Below are 18,973 nucleotides of genomic sequence, written 5' to 3' on the forward strand. Positions count from 1 at the left end.
GACTATCTCCTTGGTTACATATCTTACTCTCAAAGGACTCAATAAAAGTTTCAGGACTGTACATATGAGAGGTTTATAGAAGGAATGGAGGTCCAGAAAAGCTGCTGTGTGCTCACAGAATATAAAGTATGGACCTTCAGATCCTGGTTCTAATAATTAGATGCTTACCTTTAATGAGGCACAAATCACATTTAGTGCTTCCTTGATTTGAGGATGATGGGATTCATGTACTAGCTCTTCACAGATCCATATGCCAAGACTACAAAGTGCAACACATCTGAAAGCAATGTTAGATAGCTATTTAAAGACTGATTCTGGTCTAGATGGAGCTGACAATACCAAAGGAATAAAAAAAATCATGATATGTATTCTCGAAGGCTTTCACGGCCAGGATCTGTTGTGCATTTTTCAGGCTCTTTGGCCATGTTCTGAAGGTTGTTCTTTCTCCAGAGCACAGACAGAGTTCTGACTCCTGTCCTCTGAAGACAAAGACTGGCAAAACGTTAGGAAGAACAACCTTGAGAACACGGCCAAAGGGCCCAAAAAACCCCACAACAACCATCAAATCATGATACATTGAGAAACTGCTTTGGTAAGCACAGGAGAAATGACTGCCTAATATTTACACTAAGGTTTATAATGAATGGTATCCTTCCACTGATGGAAAGCCTTTCAGCAGAGCCTTCCATTAATGGAACAGGAAGGAGTCAGTATTCACCCATTCTTTTAGTATTCTGTGATAATATTCATGGGCTTCCAAAGGATCTCTCAACTGAAGCAGTTCAAGGGAGAAAAAAAATCTTCCATAAGAAGGACACTACAGATCCAAATTCTAAGACGTTTTATTCACGTATGATGTATAATACTACTTGTCAGAACTTAACTTCATTCTATATAATTTTATACCAGTTCCTTTTTAACAAGTGTACTGTGGTCACCAGAATTTTAAGAACGCCTGTGTTTCAAAAGGTATTATTTAAAAAATTTGACTAAACATTTCAGTGAAATTATTTCCTAGTGCTCTTCCATGATCTTCCTCTAGTCATACCTTGCAGGTCCAGATGGCTCCTCTCTTGCAGAACTTAATATTGTTTTGACGATCAGTTCCTAAAGTAAGATTGTTTAAAATCAGTCATCCAAACCCACCTTAATTTGATATAAAGTGTTACTGAAAAAGAACAACATTTGAGCTACTGAAAAACACATTGGCTTTGTTTACACTAGTAAGATTCCGAGTTGCTCCCTCTAGGGAATGAGGAAATCAGTAGTGCTGTGAGCTGTCCTGGGCCACTCAGCTTTGGTAACCATAATACTGAAGGCAGGATCTCCAGAATGAAACATAATTTTCCAGAAATCAAAAACAGTATCTAAATGAAGTTTAGTGTTACATCAAATCTGGGCAAACTATGGTTAATTGTTTTACATCTTATAGAAAGAGAACAGCTTCAAACTTCAGTATGTAAAATTTTAATTATCATAATTAAGATTAAAAGTGTGCTGCATTAAAATTAGCCATTGTTTATGTGTTGAACACCAGGCTGCAGTTAAATGACAATGGAACTGAAAGTTTCCAACCCCTCCTCATGGCTATATTGAAAGAGAGGACGGCACATAAGCTTGAGACGTGTTCACTAAATGATAAACTATAGCTTTTAAATGTCCCTAAATGTCCCTAATATGAGATTTCCTTCTGTATATACATGTACAGGATTGTCCTATATGCTTCTTAATGAACAGAAATGATCTCTTAAAGAAGGAAAAATATTGAGTGTAATATACAGTATTTAAAAACCTACCTTAACTTCTGTAAACTGGGACACAACAATATCAGGAGTGTTTGGATGCAGAGCAGGCAGTTCACAATATAAATTGGGAAAACATACAAGAGAACCTAAGAGAACTTGTGCTTCTACTCTTGGTGCCTGAGTTAAAGGTAAAGACATAAACAGACTATAAATAAAGTTGAGTTTTGTCACAAAATGAACAAAGCATAACTATCAGTAAACTGATAATAATATCAGCTGTGAAATAATATCAGTTGTGGGTCCTGATGGCAATTTTTAGAGTATATATTTCAATTACATTTTAATTGTTTTATCTTTTTATTGTATTTTAAATGTTGTAAGCCGCCCAGAGACCTTTGGGTAGTGTGGGTGGCATATAAGTTAAACAAACAGACAGACAGACAAACAAACTATATTTCTTTTCTTTACAACAGGATGCTCTACTGCTACTGCCTCCTATGCTATTTCATTTTCTTGTTGTTGCTTCACAGCCTTAACTCTGCTTCCTTTGTCTCCTGCACTGTTTACATTTCAATTCCAAACTCTTGATGGCACTGTATTTTATCTATTTAGACCTTCTACTAATCAGAGTATAACGCGAGACATATTTACAAAAATCAAACTTTCAGTAATATAACCAGTGATAATATAAGTCAGGTACCTTTATAATGACACTATTACTTATTTATATTTATAGATAATAGTTGATTGACTCATTATGAAGAGGGATTTTAACTAATAAACTTTGTAGTCCTACTGACATTTATTGCAAAGTTAAATAGATAGACTGCATCAAATTATAGAAACAGCTGAAAACAAAAGGTCAACCTACATTAAGAAAAGATGATGCTGCTACTCTGCCAGCTGCTACAATGAAGTCCATGATCAACATAGTAGCACCAGGCAAACCAAGAGAAAAGAACTGAGGAGAGCAATGCTTGATGATTGTATTGACAATATCCTTGAAAAAAGGAAGCATATAACAATTTATTAGACAACTTCCTACAACTTCCGTAATGCACATACTTCTGAAAATAAAACATAATACAATTATGAGTATGAAGATTCTTTGAGAATATATTTATTTAAAATATTTTTACCTTGCCTTTTTCCTAAAAAAGGACCCAAGGCAGCTTACATAATTAAAAACACAATATTAAAAGCTAAAACAGTAGATTATTCAAATATTAGAGAATTAATAACACTATATTAAAAATGTTAGGCAAAAGGATTATGAAGAACAGATTAAGAAACACCAAAATATAAACCATCTAGTTTACTGTCTCCTAGACAGGAAAAGCATGTTTGAAGAGAAAGGTCTTCATCTGCTTGTGGAAAGATGGGGCCAACCTGGTCTCCTGTGGGAGGGAGTTTCAGAATCTGGGAGCAGCCATAGAGAAGGCCTATTCCCATGTCCCCACCAAACACACTTGTGAGGGTGGTGGGACTGAGACACAGCTTTCCTCTGATGATCTTAATACGGTACTCGGGTAGACTCATAAAGGGAGATATGGTTTTTGAGACAGCATAAACTCAAGCAAACCTTAAAAGAAATTTTTAAAGGCTAAAACCAGCACTTTGAATTGTGCCCAGAAAGACACTGGATGTCAGTGGAGCTGCTGTAACAGGGGGCTTATCTGATCCCTGTAACCAACCTAATTTACAATCTGATTGCAGCATTTTGGAACCACAGAAATTTCCAGGTACTTTCCAAAGGCAGGCTCATGTACAGTGTGTTATAGTAATCCAGCCAGAAAGTAACTAAGGCATGTGTCACTGTGGTCAGGTCAGACCTCAAGGAACAGGCACAGCTGGCACACTAGTTTTAACTGTACAAAGGCTCTTCTGACCACTGCTGAAACCTAGGCATTTAAGCTCAGAGATGAATCCAGAAGCACACCGAAGCTGTGCACCAATGTTTTCAGAGGGAGTGTATCCCCATCCAGTTCAGACTGAATCCTATGCCTTGCTCTGCCTTTTGATTGACCAAGAGCACCTTTGTCTTTTCTGGATTAAGTTCCGTTTATTCATCCTCTTCCACTCCATTACTGACATGAGACACTGATCTGGAACTGAAGTGGCTTCCTCCAATTTAGATGGAAAGGCTCAGTAAGCCACAATTAGTCCTATGCTCTTGCCCTAAGAACACATGGTAAGAAAACTGGAGGTATATATCTCCCATTCACATGTGTATCCCTAATACATAAAGCCAATACACATAACCAATACATATACCTAATTTGTAATACACATATCTAATGCTGTTTAAAAAGTGATGCAGCATATTTCTGCTCCTCTAATACACACTTAAATACACACTTGAATTTGTCAATATCATGAAGTGTCTCTTCTTAAGCCATTTTACAATACAGTATTGATAAATTAACCACAGGCTGATGCAGACCAAATATGGTTGCTTGAAGCCTATATGCCATTTAGATGTGAGGATTACACCAAATGGCATACTGGACCGCCTAGCAATCCTATTTAGCCCACTCCAATTGACATATGTAGACAAGCCTACACATGAGTTTTGAATGACAAACATATGGTTATTGTAATAAAAGGCTGCAACTTAGACTTCCTCACATGGTGACCATTTGAATTCTGGTTCTATGATTATTCCGATCATTCACAGGAATGAAGTTCATTATCCAGTACTCACTTATTTCAATAAGCTGCCCCTTGAAATTCAGAGTAACCCTTTGAATTTGAGTCTCTAATTATTTTCATCTCTTTAGCATAAGACGTGGGATCAGACTGGAATCAATTTAGAGGATTCCAATCTGGATGTAAAAACATTCCCCTGAAACATTTCATTCAGTATCTTGTTTAAAAAGAGGAGGGACTAATAGGAATTTAGAATTCCTGCTTATAAGATCATATTTAATTAAGCTGTATCTTTTCAAATGTATATATAATGAAAATAATTCTGTGTGTACCATGAGGAGAATAATTCTGTTTGTACTCTGTGTGTACTGTGGATACTGTGTGTTTAGTTAGAAAAGGAAGTCAAAAATAGCACAAATATGTACATGGAAGTAGAGTTTCCTAATGAAATGTAACTTTTTTAAAAAGAAAAAAATGAAATCTAAATTAGATTACTGGAACCGATGTCTCATTATCTGCCAATGACCCACAGACTTCTGGGAAGGTATCTTATTCAACACTATGACAGATTCTTGGCAATTAAGCTGAAAATGCATTGCTTTACCAGAACTGTTATGAATTGGTAATTAGATTGTTTTCCAAGGAGTAGAAAGTGTACGTGAAAAAAAAATCCTGCCTATCACACTTCATTATTAGTTACCCAATTTATGATTACACTACCCACATTATATGCTCAATAATAATGAGCACAGATTCTAGTCTAATTCCCAAAAACAGCGGATGAAGTGGTAAACCCATGTATGGACCATGGCACTTTAAACTGTAAATGCACCTATTATAATTGAATGCAGGTCAAGACCTTTTTAAAAAACCATACAAGACAATAAGAGATGATGTGTCATAGAGAAAGGTTGCCCAAATATCATTTACTATAAATCATGATTCTTGTTTTTATTATGGTGTACCACCACTCTCATCAGCCATCTGCAACAGTATTATCCAAACACTGGATAATACTATAATTCCACAAAAGATTAATCTGAAAGAAATGGTTTTCAAAGAGTGCTCTGAAAAACCTTAATTCTTTAGCAAAGATAGATATGTTGAAAATGTTTCTTGCTAGTAGAAAATTTTAAAACTGTTTGTTCAAAATAACACCATTTACAGCAAATAAACCAAAACTAGAATTACTTTTGTTAATCCCCAAAAGGCATACTGACAACAAGCTACTAAAATTTTAATTTTATGGATAAAATAAACTTTGTGATGAAGTAACCTGTAGTTATTTGAAGCGGGGTGAGTCAAAGATGAAAAAAATCCTTTACCTGGTCAACATGAAGTAGTCCACAGTGCATTATATTGTAGAAGTGAGTTAAAAAGTCCCTGTTTGGAGAAACATCTTGTCTTCGTTTCATTGTATTACAAATGAGCTTATAAGCATGTAATTTGCCTTGCTTGTATTTCTCACTCAACATTGTTGCCTATTGAGAAAGAAAAGCAATTTAATATTAGCATTGTTCTAAACTATCATAATTGAACTTTTATTTAACTGATTTATAAAGAGAGGCAAATTTTTAACATAATGGTCTTATATTTACCTTGAAAAGCCATGGAGTTAGAATTCGGAGTGGAGGAATTAAAATTGGTGGAGAAGGTGACGTCATATTATCTGTTGAAATGCCAAGATTATCTCTAATCTGAAATAATTTTGAAACACAATGGAAACTCATGTGATAAAAAAAATCTACTGTTGCTATTCTATCCCTGAATTAAAGACTATTCAAGCTAAATGACAACTCCACACACAGAAAATCAAACCTGTTCTTCAAATACCTTAGCAAGATTCTGCCAGAGTTCACAAAGGTAATCAAAAACTTGAGCATGTATTTCAGGATCCAAAATGGAATTGACATCTCCTAAAATGCCTAGCATTCGTCTCCACATTACAGTTGCTACATCTGCATGCCACCCTGTCAAGGTTCCTCCAGCCATCACACTACAACATTCAGATGGAAAATCACTAGTTTCTGTAACAGAAGAAGAAAATACCATTAGGCCAACTACTCTGTGGCTCGAGGGAAATACATTTTGTAAAAACTGCAAATGAAGTGTAGTCTGAAGTATCTCCACAGATTAGCGCTGCACAGTGATGAATCAACAGTCCATATTTCATAAGCACAAAAGTGAACACCAATGGTTCTGACAGTTATTTCCTAAGCAGACTTCCAAGTATTACTTCAAATGGCACATACATATGAGACTTTTCCATTTAGCAATTCCACACTCCAAAAATTTATAAAACTTGGTGGAGTTTAGAGAGCAGTTTGAGAGTTCTGTGAAAGAACCTACGAGAACGACATTTTGAGAAATCCTGATGATGTCTTTGTGTCCTTTTAGAATATGCGCATGCTCTGCATTTATTGCTTTTTCAGTAAAGACACAGTACTTATCTTCACAAACCAAGTTTAAACTTTCCCCAAATCAGGTTCATACAAGAAAGTGTGCCTCAGGTTTACAGACTGGGGCACAGGACATGTCATATGACTACACCCTTCATGCCCATCAAGCATAGTAGTATATGTGTCACACAGGATGTCAATTTTTGCACAGCCCTGACATCACATGTGGAAAGTTCATAGGTCAGTGAAAGAGAACTAACCCCATTTTAAAAAAAGGCAGAGAAAGAGAGAGAAAGCGCAAAGTGTGCTACTTATATACTGCCCCATAGAGCTTAAAGCAATTTCTGGGTCATTTACAATTTAATTACTGGTATGCAAGCCACACATTGCTCCCATAGTGAGCAGGGTACTCAATTTACTGAGCTCAGAAGGCTGAAAGACTGAGTAAACCTCAAGCTGGTTAACATCGCTTACAAGAATTTCCTATTCTTTTAATGTACAGAAGACAATGTCAATTCCTTTTTTGAACTGAGCGCAACACCCTGATTTTAGCTGTCCTAGGGCAAGGGATTCTTGCTTCCTCAGATTAGCTACAAGTAAAAAGCAAGCTTCTCTAGCAGCTTGGAAAAGGCCTTCTAAAATTTAGTAATATGTTCTTCTAATTTTTTTTCTCTGACTTGCCCTACCTGAGAAATCTCAAGTTTAGCTCATAAATAAATAAATAAATAAATAAATAAATAAATAAATAAATAAATAAATAAAGGAACAAACAAACAAACAAACAAACAAACAAACAAACAAACAAACAAACAAACCCCAAACCAAACCAAAATGTTTCAAGAAGCCTGCCAATGCTTGTACTGTTCATATAGTTCTCTATGTCCAGGTTTAGACATATAACAGCAGCTAGCATCACTAGTACCCTGCAAACCCATGCACTTTTCCTCTCCTAATGTCCACACACTGTGAGGATCACAGGAAGTTTTACACAAATTCCTTCCCCTTCTGTTGCAGAATACATGACAAGAAGAATATAGCAGGCTGTGCTAATTAACCATAGCCCATGGCATCAGTGAGCCAACAATAACAAAACTTGTTTTAAGTTTGGTCTAGGGAAGCCTTTTCTCTTAGTGAAGCCAGAAGTGAACCCAGCCTACAGTTAAGGAAAGAGATGAGTTTTCTTTAGGAGGAATCAAGAGGGCAGCCAGTACAAGGCGAGATGGTATAAACTGGCCTTTAATCTGCATTCTCTAAATGACCACTAGTTTGGTAAAGCTACCACGAAAAACAATTATTATCATCTTAAATGATTTTTAGGATATAATTTTGGGAGAGACATCCAGAATTTGCAATTCTTTGGGTTGAGTGAGTAACAATAATTTTCTGGCTTTGAGGCTAACCACCAATTACAGTTCACGACAGAAAACAGAGGAAAATCTCCACAAATGTGTTAACAAAAATTGGACCTATTCACTCATTTGGTAAATATGGAAAAAATTCAATTCAACTGAGTAACAAAACCGTGCTTTATCTGGATCTTCTCGTTCTGCTGTTCTCCTCACCTCCACAAGTTTAGATGTACAGTGAAGGGGTAAACATATATACATAACGCTAAATAGCCCTATTGTACTGTTTTATGGAATATCTCAGGAGTAATAGGGGGAGAGGAAATGGGGCAACTGCAAGATCTAAACTTTACATTCTTTCACATGCCAGTTTTACCTTCCAACCTTTGGTGCATTAACTCTTAAAGGTCTAAAAAGATATAAAATACAGTGGTGCCTCGCTTAACGATGTTAATTCATTCCAGCAAAATCGCTGTAGAGCGAAAACGTCGTAAAGCGAAATTTAAAAACCCATTGAAATGCATTAAAAACCGGTTAATGAGTTCCAATGGGCTAAAAACTCACTGTCCAGCGAAGATCCTCCATACGGTGGCCATTTTCGGTGCCTGTATAGCGAGGAATCTGTCCCTAAGCTCAGCGGGGAGCCATTTTGAGCGGCAGGTGGCCATTTTGAGAACCTGACGATCAGCTGTTTTGATCATCGTAATGCGAAGAATCGGGAACTGATTTTGCAAAGCAAAAAAAAAATAGACCATTGTTTTGCGATCACAATTGTGATCGCAAAAACATTATCGTGAAGCGGATTCGTTGTAATGCGGGGTAATCGTTAAGCGGGGCACAACTGTATTCATAATCTTCCTTCACACTTTTGTGCAAAGCTTCATTCCACAGAAATAGTCATATATAACCAACATGGACACATTCTATCTCATCTGGTTTCAGAAGCTGATCTCATTGGGCTTAGTTTGTAATTGGATTGGATACCACCAGAGAGTTTCAGACATTTCCAGGTAGGGATAGGGCAGAATCCTGCCTGAAACCTTTGAGAGGCACCAGGCAGAGTTGACAATGCTGGACAAGAGATAGTTTGACTCAGTAAAATACAGTTTCCTATGTTACTATAATAGGACATAGGAGGAAGGACAAATACATGCAGCCCTGCTCCACACAACATACATATTCATTTTAAATGCCTGAAGGGGACTCACATTTATGGTCACTGTTCATAAACTTATCTCTTAATTTTAAAATGGTAAGAAAACAATTTCAGGGTGTAGGAATACAAATGTACACAAACCTATAATATTTAGTTTAAGATACATGACAGGCATTTTTCAGTCTGGAAGACATGATACCAGTGATGTACACTGTGTTGCTTTTAGAATAATTGACTAATGAAGTTGGAAGGGGCCTATAAGGCCATTGAGTCCAACCCCCTGCTCCATGCAAAAATACAAATCCCAGTTTACTGACTGTATGTCCCAGTTTACTGACTGTATGATGGTTATGCAGTTGATTTAGTCAGTTACATGCTTTAAAATAGATCAACACCCCCTCCAACATACCTTAGAAGCACAGACAACAACATAGGTTTTTAAATGGCAGAGAAATTACAAAACAGCTCTTCACATTATCTAAAATTTAAAATACAGTCAGCCCTCGACTTACAAACTTAATCCGTTCCGGAAGGAAGTTTGTACGTCGAATCAGCATTTCCCATAGGAATGCAGTGAAAACCAATTAATCCGTTCCGGCTGTTTTTGGTTCTTAGCTTGAGGGGCAGTTTGTAACTCGAATCATTAATTCCCATAGAAACTAATGCAAAGCCATTAATCTATTCCTACCACTAGGGGCAGATTTTTTCTTTTTTTTCTTTTAACCTAAGATGACTTAGGTTAAAAAAATGGAAAGAGGGAGGGAACGAGGGGACAGGCACCTTTTCAACAGAACACCTTGAAAAGCACCTTTTCAGCCAAGACAAGCACCTTCTGGGAAAAACCAAGCACCTTTCAGACAACACATCACCTTGAAAAGCACCTTTTCAATCAAGACAAGCCAATACAAGCACCTTTTGGGGGAAAAGGGGGGCAGCAAAGGAGAGAGGGAACACCTTTTAAAAATCCCAAAATCAAAAAAGCCAAAAAATAAAAATACAGTCCGTACAGCACTGCACCAGGCTATACCAGGCAGTCTGAAGACTGTCTCCAAATCCACTCTCAAATCGCTGGGAAGAGCGAAGAAGCAGACAGGCACCCTCTTCACTGGCCAATGGTTAAATGAAAGTTCAAATTTCTCACTTTCCCCACCTCCCACACATTTTTTTTCAGTTCATAACTTGAATCTAAGTTTGCAAGTCAAGTCAATATTTTTCTATCAGAGCCGTTTGTAAGTCGAAATGTTTGTAACTAGGGCCGTTTGTAAGTCGAGGGTTGACTGTAATGAAAAACCGCACAGGACATGACAATGAAGGTTGTCTTAAGTTTGCTATCTAAGACATTGCCTAGGTCATCTGGGGTCTGTAAAACAGAGTGGTGGAGCTTCTCATCCAGTTGTAGATCTTTCTGTTCATTGTGATCTGCACTCAGAGTGGCAGGTGATGGAGTCTGGGACCGTGATCCAAGAGCGGACTGGATTGGTGAAGCACTTTCAGAACCTAAGATAACAATGTCATTGTTAAATAAAATGTTTTCTTAGTTATTCTTATTTGCAAGTAACGTTAATACTGACTACATGCACGTAGCTAATTTTACCTGTTAATAAATACATTATCTCATTTGTAACAGTTAAAAAACAACAACCATTCATTTACAATACTTCACACTACTGTGTATCTAGGGAGTATTTCAAATATGCATGGAAGTAGCAATGGAAGGTCTTCATAAAGCCACTAACTAAAAGTTCTAAAAACCATCTAGCAGCCATGGGGTGATAAACATACCCTTCTATGCAAGCAAGCTCAGTGTTACAGTCAGAGATTGGAACTTTGAAATTTTGGGTTTAAGTCCCCACTGAAGGCATGAAACTGATTGGGTAATCTGGGGCCAATCATAAATACAGACCCTCTCCTTGACTGCCCTGTTTTACAGGTTTGTTGTGAACATCAAGCAACAAAGAGAACAGCCCCATGTCCCACAAGTGCTCAAATAAGTGCACAATCTCCTGGCCCAATTTCACACAGTTCAAGATGTTGATGGTTGCTTTAAAAAGCATTTATGTCTGAAATGTCATAGGCCTCATTATAACCCAGCTTGAGACTCTCCCTCGTGTGCCTCATAAATCTAAAGCATGAAAGGTGGTGACAGCAGAGAAGGTCTTCTTGGTAGCCAGGCTTGTCTCTGGAATGCTCTTTTCAACCAATGCCTACTTTATCTTTCAGAAAATTCCCCTTTCATTTTTCGAGGTTTTATTTCTTCTGAAATTGGTATGTTATATGTTGCTTCTACATATTACATAGCTTCCAATGTTTTTAAGTTTTTAATTAAGTGCATTTTACTCTATTATACTGTATGTTGCCCAAGGAAGCAGCAGTCCCTGACTTACTGGGGACCAATTTTGTTGTTGACAGGCTCTGGGTGGCTGGAGTGGTGTGGCAGCACTGAAACAGTGACTTACTTCTGAGTTAACATGTATAAGATTGCATTATATGTGTTTTATCTCTCATACCAATACGATAAAAAACATTTTGCAGTATTAGAAGTTGAAAGGCATTATTTAACCACAATGGGAATTATAATGTACTGAAAATTAGCATAAGGATATAATATACAGTATGCGTCTGATTATTTTCATGCCTTTTGTTTGTTTAAACACAAAACCGGAATAGCAAATGGTTGAAATGTTGAGATACTATTTACAATGGTGCAGGTGATACTGCAGTAAATTCTAGGCATAGTTCTGTATCCATTGAAGATATAATCTTAAAACACATTTGCTTAGTTCACTGAAACTGTGATAGATTGGGCTTTGCAGATAGTAACACTTGGTTAGTATATCTAGCTGCTATCTGGAGACCCCAGTCAGTGACAAATTAATCTTCAGAAATGCTTATCTTCAGGCAATTTGCAGTGGTGCCCCGCATAGCGACGATAATCCGTTCCGGAAAAATCGTCGCTATCTGGATTTGTCGCTATGCGAAAAGAAAAAGCCCATAGGAATGCATTTAAACCCGTTTAATGCGTTCCTATGGGCTTAAAACTCACCGTTATGCGAAAATCCTCCATACGTCCACCATTTTCGCTGCCCGGTATGCGAGGAATGAGCGCAAAAACACTGCAGGCGGCCATTTTTCCCCGGCAGCCATTTTGGACAGGTGATCAGCTGTTTTTAAAACATTGCTATGCAAAAATCGGTAAGTGAAATAACTTACCGATCATCACAAAGCAATGTTTTACCATTTAAAACATTGCAATGCGATCGCAAAAAATCCGTCGCTGTGCCGATTCGTCGTTAACCGAGGCGCTCGTTAAGCGAGGCACCACTGTATCTCCATGACGATGGCAATATCTGATAAATTCATTCTCTACAATTTTAAGAACAAGGCGCTAAACATCCAGGAGTTCAGCCTACTGGGACTATATATGATCTAGTAAGTGGTGAAACAATATAATACAGCTTTAGTCAAGCTGGTACTTGCTAGATGTAAGATCGCAATTCTATTCTAGCTGGGAGTGGGAGTTGTAGTCCTATACATTTAGAGCAGAAAATTGAGGGATGGAAGTTTAACAGCACTAGTCATAGCTGTCAGCTACTAGCATCAATAATCAGACAAGCACCAAAATTCAGAACCAACTAAACTAAACACTAATAGGGATTTCAAGGTAAGTGAGATATTTAAGGAGTAATTTTACCAGTGCCACAGTCTCCCAATTTCCTATGGCTGAGAAGGAATTCAAACTCAGACCATTTGTGTTTTTATCCATCACTCTATCCACTCCACTACACCACGCAGCATATCCACTATTGGTCCTACTCTGTTTCAAACAAGATTACCTGTTTGAGCAGATAAATGTACACGACTGCTAGATGAGGTAAGTCACAATACATTCATTTGCAACAATTATGTTAAGATTTAAATATGTGCAAAATAAGCAGTAAGCTACGTATAACATAATTGTCACAGATGATATTTGCACTTACCTCTGATTTCACTACCCACACATTTTTCTCTGAATACACAGCTGTCATGTGAGTGAACTCTAGTTTATGAACGTCTATATCATAATAAATGGGCTAATCTTCAAAGTATACAATATTTTTCCATCCTTCTGTAACGAACTATTGCAGGTAAATCTCTGGACAATTTATTTAAATTGGTAATAATCCTTTTCGCAAACGTGGAACAGAAATGGCTTTGTAGTCATCTAATTTTCAGCCTGCAGGTGCTCAAGTTGGAGATTACTGTGTTTAACACAAGGTTTTCTCTTTCTGTAGCAAGTGAGTGAATCCCTCCTTGTGCATGTGGCAGGGAAATTAGAACACTGTGCAGAATGGATCATTCCACACAGATTCAGAAACAAGCTGGATACTTAGAATTGTATAAAAAAGGATACACAAAAGTTGAATTCCTCTATTTTGTAAGATTAAGATTGAAGATGGCAAGATACATTCACAATGAATTTAATTTCATAATTCAGTTTTACCAGTAATAGTTGCTACTTCAGCAGACAGTGGTTGTTGATTGAGACTGCTAGTCTCAGAATCAATATGGAGTGTAGTTAGACTAGCCACTTCCTGTTCTTCAGCACTTTGTTGAGCTCCTAACCCTGCATCAGACTCTGTAGAAGTTGTTGTGCCACCTTCAGGACACAAGCCGAAATCTACAAGAAAGAAAGAAGTTGACTGGTCTGCTGCTTAGAATCAATTTTATATCACAGCTTTTGTAAATTTCAGAAATAGAGAATTCCCTTAGAATACGTTTACTACCTTTCATTTTGCATTCAGTTGTACAGTCTTTGCAAGTTACAGACAATTCAAACACCACTACTGAATGTCTGTGGATATATTTACAAATAACTGACCCAAAGACAGTTAACAACATGACAGAAGTGGCAGCAGGGAGTGAGGTTCTCCATTCTATAACAATAATATCCTTGGATGAAATGTCTTTAGCAGCATGCCGCTAACCTCTCCTTGGGAGTTCTGCTTCTGGGCTTATTCGTGTGTGCAGTAGCAAGAAGATCATTAACTGCCAAAAGGAGGAAATCTGATATGACAAGAAAAATCAGCTACTAAAACAGGCTGGAGTTGAACCTCACCCAGGGAGCCAAGTCAACGCAAGCTGTAATTTCCCTTTGCAGTTGCAAGAGGAACATAAGGTTAGTAGACTGGAGTGCTAAGATCTCCTGCTCTGTTTGTATTCGAATAGGAAGGCCATCTTCAAAGTCAAAGACCATTTTGAGGTACTGAATCTTTCTAATTAAAGCCAAGAACTGCTTACAGAAAATCCCATGCTGTTGTAGGCAGAGCTGCATAAGGAACATATCCATAACTTTGAGGACCTGATAAGTCCTATGCAGAGGTTTGCCTAAAATAAATGTAGGAATAAAATATGGCCAGGAATTTCACAAGCATTTATGCCGTGCCACTGCACCTCCAGCTATACTATGGATCAGTGGTTCTTAACCTTTGTTACTCGGATGCTTTTGAACTGCAACTCCCAGAAACCCCAGTCAGGACAGCTGGTGGTGAAGGCTTCTGGGAGTTGCAGTCCAAAACTCCTGAGTAACCCAAGGTTAAGAACCAGTGCTATGGATGAAATCCTGTACCTTTAAATGTTTAAGTCTGATGATGTAAGGAGCTGTGCCAATTTCCCATTCTCCCACCAAGGCTCTCAAGGGATACCTTTCATAACAGAGAAGATGCTGGAGGCCAGGGCATGGGGGAAATCTGCCACTGGTAAAAACATCCTGGCAAATTTTAGAAACAAAATATTCCCCCCATCCCATAGATTTCAATGGCCTCTCACTGATAAAAGGGTTCCTACAAGAGCCTTTGCACTTTTAGGGGAGGTGAAATGTAAATTTTTTATGTCTGAAAAATCACCACAACTCATGATGTTATCAGCCTTATACAGTGCAAGTTAAGGCAACAAGATTTCAGCCTACAGATCATGGCACATTAAGCATGAAAATTTATACGAGCCTGTAAGTATGCAAAGCTACACATCTACTAAACACATTTATGAACCACTATACAGATATTATTTATTTGTTTGTTTGACTTGCATGCCGCCCACACTATGCAAGAGTCTGTTTTTAACTGAACTAACAGTTCAGTTAAAAATAGACAAAGGTCATCATACAGGGCGACCAAGTCTTAGTGCTACATGCATCAAAATCTATAAGACAGCTGGGAATATTTAATGGTGTGTACACATCATTAACTTGCTAATGAAAGCTGTTCATATGAAATGTTTTATCCCAGTGATGGTGAACCTTTTTGAGCCTGAGTGCCCAAACTGCAACACAAAAGCAACTTATTTATTTCAAAGTGCCAATACTGCAATTAAAACCCGAATGCTGAGGTTTTAGCTTAGAAAAAACAACTGCTCCTGCACTGCAAGGGTTAAATGTTCATGTTTTCCCCCTATGGGTGGTATTAACAAAGAAATACTTAGTGATCCTCCAATCCCCCATTGGGCTAGACTGGTAATGGTCACCATTGCACCCAGCAGAAGTGAGTGCCAAAGTCTGGTATTGGAGGATGGGTAAGTATTTCTTGATGGCAACTTATGGCTCATGTGTCCACAGAGGGGGCTCTGTGTGCCAGCTGTGGCACACGTGCCATAGGTTCGCCATCATTGTTATATCCAATAGCATCCCTCCTGACAGAATCCTCTTTGATTCAAGGAAATATCTGTTGCCAGAATAGGGAAGCAAATGATGACTGTCAATCCCTCCTCTACTACTACATGGATTCCCCTCCAGGTTGCTGCAGAAATTAGGGTGGCCCACTGGAACTGGGGTGGCATGGGAGTTGTAGGGGATTAGGAATGCATGAAAACTGCCCCCCATCCACTTTCCGCTAACAGAACTATCTGTTAAATGAAAGAGGCTTCTAGCACAGAACATCACTAGATACAACCGTAAATCTTCGTTTTCTGCCTAAAGTTGTTTACTGCAAAAAGGATGATGGTAAATATTAAAGTTATAGGTAGGGGGAAGAGGTGCAGAAGATACTTGCTTTCAAATTTATGTTCATCATATTGGAATGCGCTGAAGGAGTCAGAATGGCTGTCAGAACTAACAAGGTCGCTGCTGCCTGCACTGGCAGGAGATGTCCACTCAGAAGGCACACCTGGATCATCCACAGCACGCATTTGGCTCTTGTTCAATATATCAGGAAGGTCTTTTGGAACTTCTAGGCTTCCTGGACTGCTTCCTCTTCTTGTCACATTCTAGTTGAGGGAATGTTCAAAGAATCAAAGGAAACAAGTTTATAATGAGCAAAAGCTTTCATGTTTACACTTCGGAAAGTTGCTCCTGAACTCAGTGATATAGCAGTCACTAATTTATATTCAGATTTCGTTTCCCTAAAATGATTGCTCTACTATTTTCCTTTTCAGTTCATGTATGTACTGTACCATTTTAATCAAATATTATTTCTTACTATCTTCTTAATCACAATTTATAGACGTACTTTCACAAATATTTAAACAAATCAGTAACTTTATGCAAATCACTAACAGACAGACCCCAATTCCCAATTAAGTCAAAATATTTACAAAGATTTAGCATAGGTTTTAATTAATCACATTTTCATTATGCTAGATCATATGTACTGATGAGCACTATTGATGGTTCTGTGCCTCCCTTGACTTTCCTCCTACTTGTCCTATGGTCTTGAAGAAATCTAGAGTGGTGCCCCGCTTGACGGTGATAATCCATTCCAGCGAAATCACTGTAGAGCGAAATCATCGTCAAGCGAAAGTAAAAAACCCATTAGAATGCATTAGAAACCAGTTAATGCATTCTAATGGGGGAAATACCTCATAGTCCAGCGAAGATCCTCCATAGGGCAGCCATTTTCCGGTGCCTGTAAAGTCAGGAATCCATCCTAAACACAGCGGGGAGTCATTTTGCACAGCGGGGAGCCATTTTGCGACCCGCCGATCAGCTGTTTTAAAACCATCGTTAAGCGAAAAATTGGTTCCCAAAGCAGGGAACCGATCATCGTTAAGTGAAAAAACCCCTTTGAATCATCGTAAAGCGGATTCATCATCAAGCGGGGTAATCGTCAAGCAGGGCACCACTGTATTCTGTACTGTTAGAGCAGTCATGGTCTCTCCAAAAAACAGTGATTTTGCTGCTCTGATGTCAAGAAGGGATAAATTATTCTTGGCCTATACAGATTTCATTTCATTTTCATCTGAAAGAATTTGAGAACTGGGAAGAACACAATTATACTAAAGGTTCGGGATAAATATATTCATTTTGATAGTAACTAAGGATTGGCAAATAAAGTATGATTTTCAATTAAATGAATGGTATAAAGAAGTTTGGAATACAGCTATTAACGATCATTTAACATGTGATATTAAATTAAAGAAAGGGTTGATAAATAAGAATTTTACAGATATTTGGGGAGAATTCATTTATTATATATTAATAAAGGGGAAGGGAGGTACTGTATATCTCCACATGAATCAATGCAATTTTGGAAGGCGAATGGGGCTTCATAAAAGGAGAATGAATTATTATATTTCCAGTGGTCCTGGTGGTGATGAGAAGCACATTTTGTATAATTGTGTTTGTTGTTTTGTGTTATTAGTCTATTGGGTTTATTTATTTTATATTTATTTATTTATTAAACTTGTCTCTCACCCATCTAGACTGCATCTACTCTGGGCGGCTCACAACAAAATAGAATAAAAAACAATTAAAAATATCAACAACAATTTCACAGCAATAAGCATATCATTCAAGATGGGAGATAAGAGATAATTCAGGTGGTGCCCAGAGGGAAGACCTGGCTAAACAGCCAGGCTTTGAGTTGGCTTTTGAAAATACCCAGCAAAGGGGCCAAGCAGATCTCGGAGGGGAGATTATTCCACAAACAGGGGGCCACTGCCGAGAAGGCCCGGTTTCTTGTTTTTTTTCCAGGCCTCTCTCGGTGTTAGGCTCCTCAACCACCCCTCCTGGCTAAAACTAGTGATACGAGTAGATCTAGGTGGGAGAAAGCGTTCCGCCAAGTATCGAGGTCCTAAACCACACTTTGAAATCAATGTGGAAACGAAGGATATGTTTTTATTAAAAGAAAAAAGAGATTAATTCTGAATTTGGCCTGAGTTTCAGCAGGTATTCAGTCTCCTTAAAAATGAGTTGGGGAAGGGGAGACAGTGAATTTGTGGTCCAAATCTTCCTCAAGAACTTCATTATATTACTTACCATTAACAGTCAAAAGTAATTGGAAGTTGTGTAACTCAATCGTCATCATTATATCTTATAGTTTAAGAGAAAAGAGAATGGCAAAAGCTTACCAAAGCACTACCACTGCGCAGTCGTTCAGCTATAAATTCATCCATGAGGTCAGGAATATTTGTATTACTACTGCCATTATCACTACCAAGAGGGTTCTGCTTTTGGCTCATATCCTCTCTATTGGCTAAAAGCAAATGAATGACTGTATATAGTAAAGAACAATTTTAACAACAAATACTTGTAATAATACTTAAATGATCTAGCCAATATTAAAAAAACCTTGCTAAACATGCAGTTAAAAGTATCTTCTCCCCAAACAGATTTAGTTGTAAGAATTAGTACATCACTCTTATCCCTTAAATATCCCACCCCACCATCACCACTGAGCAAGTGTTAGTCAATTTCCAGTGACCTTG

The 18,973-nt window shown here is 37.9% G+C and overlaps 1 protein-coding gene across 18 annotated transcripts in view; it reads right to left on the reverse strand.

Moving 5' to 3' along the window:
• RALGAPA1 (Ral GTPase activating protein catalytic subunit alpha 1) overlaps positions 1-18,973 on the reverse strand; it is a 208,115-nt gene that overhangs the window by 97,084 nt on the left and 92,058 nt on the right. For all 18 annotated transcript variants that reach the window (XR_013544636.1, XR_012082600.2, XM_072986374.2 and 15 more), the window contains 11 exons: positions 18,617-18,741; positions 16,321-16,534; positions 13,779-13,955; positions 10,640-10,792; positions 6,228-6,421; positions 5,993-6,091; positions 5,720-5,875; positions 2,617-2,745; positions 1,797-1,922; positions 1,049-1,107; positions 169-277 (listed from right to left, as the gene is read on the reverse strand). Coding sequence is in view for 16 of the 18 variants with exons in the window: in XM_072986374.2 (XP_072842475.1) it covers positions 169-277; positions 1,049-1,107; positions 1,797-1,922; positions 2,617-2,745; positions 5,720-5,875; positions 5,993-6,091; positions 6,228-6,421; positions 10,640-10,792; positions 13,779-13,955; positions 16,321-16,534; positions 18,617-18,741 (1,541 nt within the window). In the remaining 2 variants the exon portion in view is untranslated. The remainder of the gene's footprint in view (positions 1-168; positions 278-1,048; positions 1,108-1,796; positions 1,923-2,616; positions 2,746-5,719; positions 5,876-5,992; positions 6,092-6,227; positions 6,422-10,639; positions 10,793-13,778; positions 13,956-16,320; positions 16,535-18,616; positions 18,742-18,973) is intronic.

The sequence above is a fragment of the Pogona vitticeps genome, chromosome 1 (assembly GCF_051106095.1).
Source record: "Pogona vitticeps strain Pit_001003342236 chromosome 1, PviZW2.1, whole genome shotgun sequence".
NCBI classification, from domain to species: Eukaryota; Metazoa; Chordata; class Lepidosauria; order Squamata; family Agamidae; genus Pogona; species Pogona vitticeps.